Source organism: Hipposideros armiger, unplaced genomic scaffold (genome assembly GCF_001890085.2).
Source record: "Hipposideros armiger isolate ML-2016 unplaced genomic scaffold, ASM189008v1 scaffold_1410, whole genome shotgun sequence".
NCBI lineage: Eukaryota > Metazoa > Chordata > Mammalia > Chiroptera > Hipposideridae > Hipposideros > Hipposideros armiger.
Genome location: NW_017732760.1, coordinates 66,708 through 68,098, shown reverse-complemented (window position 1 = coordinate 68,098; position 1,391 = coordinate 66,708). Strand labels below are relative to the sequence as shown.

The 1,391-nt window shown below is 37.4% G+C and overlaps 1 protein-coding gene across 1 annotated transcript in view; it reads right to left on the bottom strand.

Moving 5' to 3' along the window:
• The window catches only part of SYCP2L (synaptonemal complex protein 2 like), a 72,233-nt gene that overhangs the window by 16,651 nt on the left and 54,191 nt on the right, over window positions 1-1,391 (bottom strand). Inside the window, exon 18 of the mRNA XM_019633793.1 lies at window positions 1,199-1,255. Within this exon, the coding sequence (XP_019489338.1) occupies window positions 1,199-1,255 (57 nt within the window). The remainder of the gene's footprint in view (window positions 1-1,198; window positions 1,256-1,391) is intronic.

Sequence of the window (1,391 nt, the reverse complement as noted above, 5' to 3'; positions counted from 1 at the left end):
ACATGATTCTTTATAGTGGCATTATTTCTAATAACTAAACTTCAAACAACCCAAAGACCCCACAGACTAGAATGGATAAATAAATGATAATATATTTGCATAGCCAAATGTCATATTGTGGTGAAAATTAATATACTTCACCTATGTATTGGCATAAGTGGACCTTTACAAACGATTTTGAGCAAAGGACGCAGGCCACACAAGGTATACATAGTATGATGCCATTTTGTTTAAATTTCAAATCAAATATAACTAAACTACCTATTATTTAGGGATACACACACAGGAAGTAAAATTATGAAGAAAAGCCACAGAAGGATTTTCATAAGTCGGGACTGTCATACCTCTGACGGACGGAGGGAATGGACAGGGAAAGACCCTGTGTGAAAGGGCTCTAAGTCAGCAGCGACTTTCTAGTTCTTATTCTCAGTCGTGGTTACATGTGTGTTCACCTCATAATCGTTTTTAAACTGTACATGTTTTGTATTCTCTTCTGAATCTATGGTATTCTTCACAATGTAAAAGTGAAAAAAATAAAAGCAGTGGAATCAAACACAAAACTAAGCTTAATGGGCCCCTGCGAAGGGGGAAGGTGGGGATGAGTTTGGTGTGGAGCGTACCAAGATTTGGAAATCCTAATGTTCTGTTTCCTAAACTGGATGGTGGTTCATAGATGTTTGTTGTGTTGATGTGCTAAATATCCTGCACATAATGCATAACTATTTGAATCTTCCTGATATTTAATTTAACATGCAAAGAAAAAGCAAATAGTTCATAAACATCCTGAAGATGTTTGGTTAGGTCCTAAAGAAATCCACAACTCTGTGAACAGGCCAGGAAACCTTCGTATCATTGTTTCCATGAAAAGTGAATACTGAAATTTTAATATCTTGGCCACACAACTTTTTGAAACATTGCTGATAAACTGTAAGTGCCCCCACTAAGCTCTTGTGTGACCCAGAAAAGAGGCGTGCAGATTGGCGGGATTCAGGCCCCAGGCTATATGGAGCTCCTCCCTGTTCCTCCCCTTGACCTTCAGGCACATTTGGAGATAGTCAGCAGATCACACTGCTCTCCAAGGCCTAGCAATCTCACTCAGGAAAGTGATTTTATCTACTGCAATTTGAATAACAGCCTGGCCTGCCAAAATCAGATAAGTTTTGCTTTATTCTGCAAAAAGAGTTTAGTATTCTCTCACCTCTGTCTTCCAAATTTTCCGGTTTATGTTCAAAGTTAGCATTTTTCATCAATGACTCTTGGGTCACAGTCTTAAAAAAAAAAAAAACAGGCCAGAAGTATACGTATTTGTGTCAAAATAAGAAATAAATGGTGTTACATTATCACTTAAGAAGGAATAAGCCCATACATTATGCAAATATGATTTTAATTCT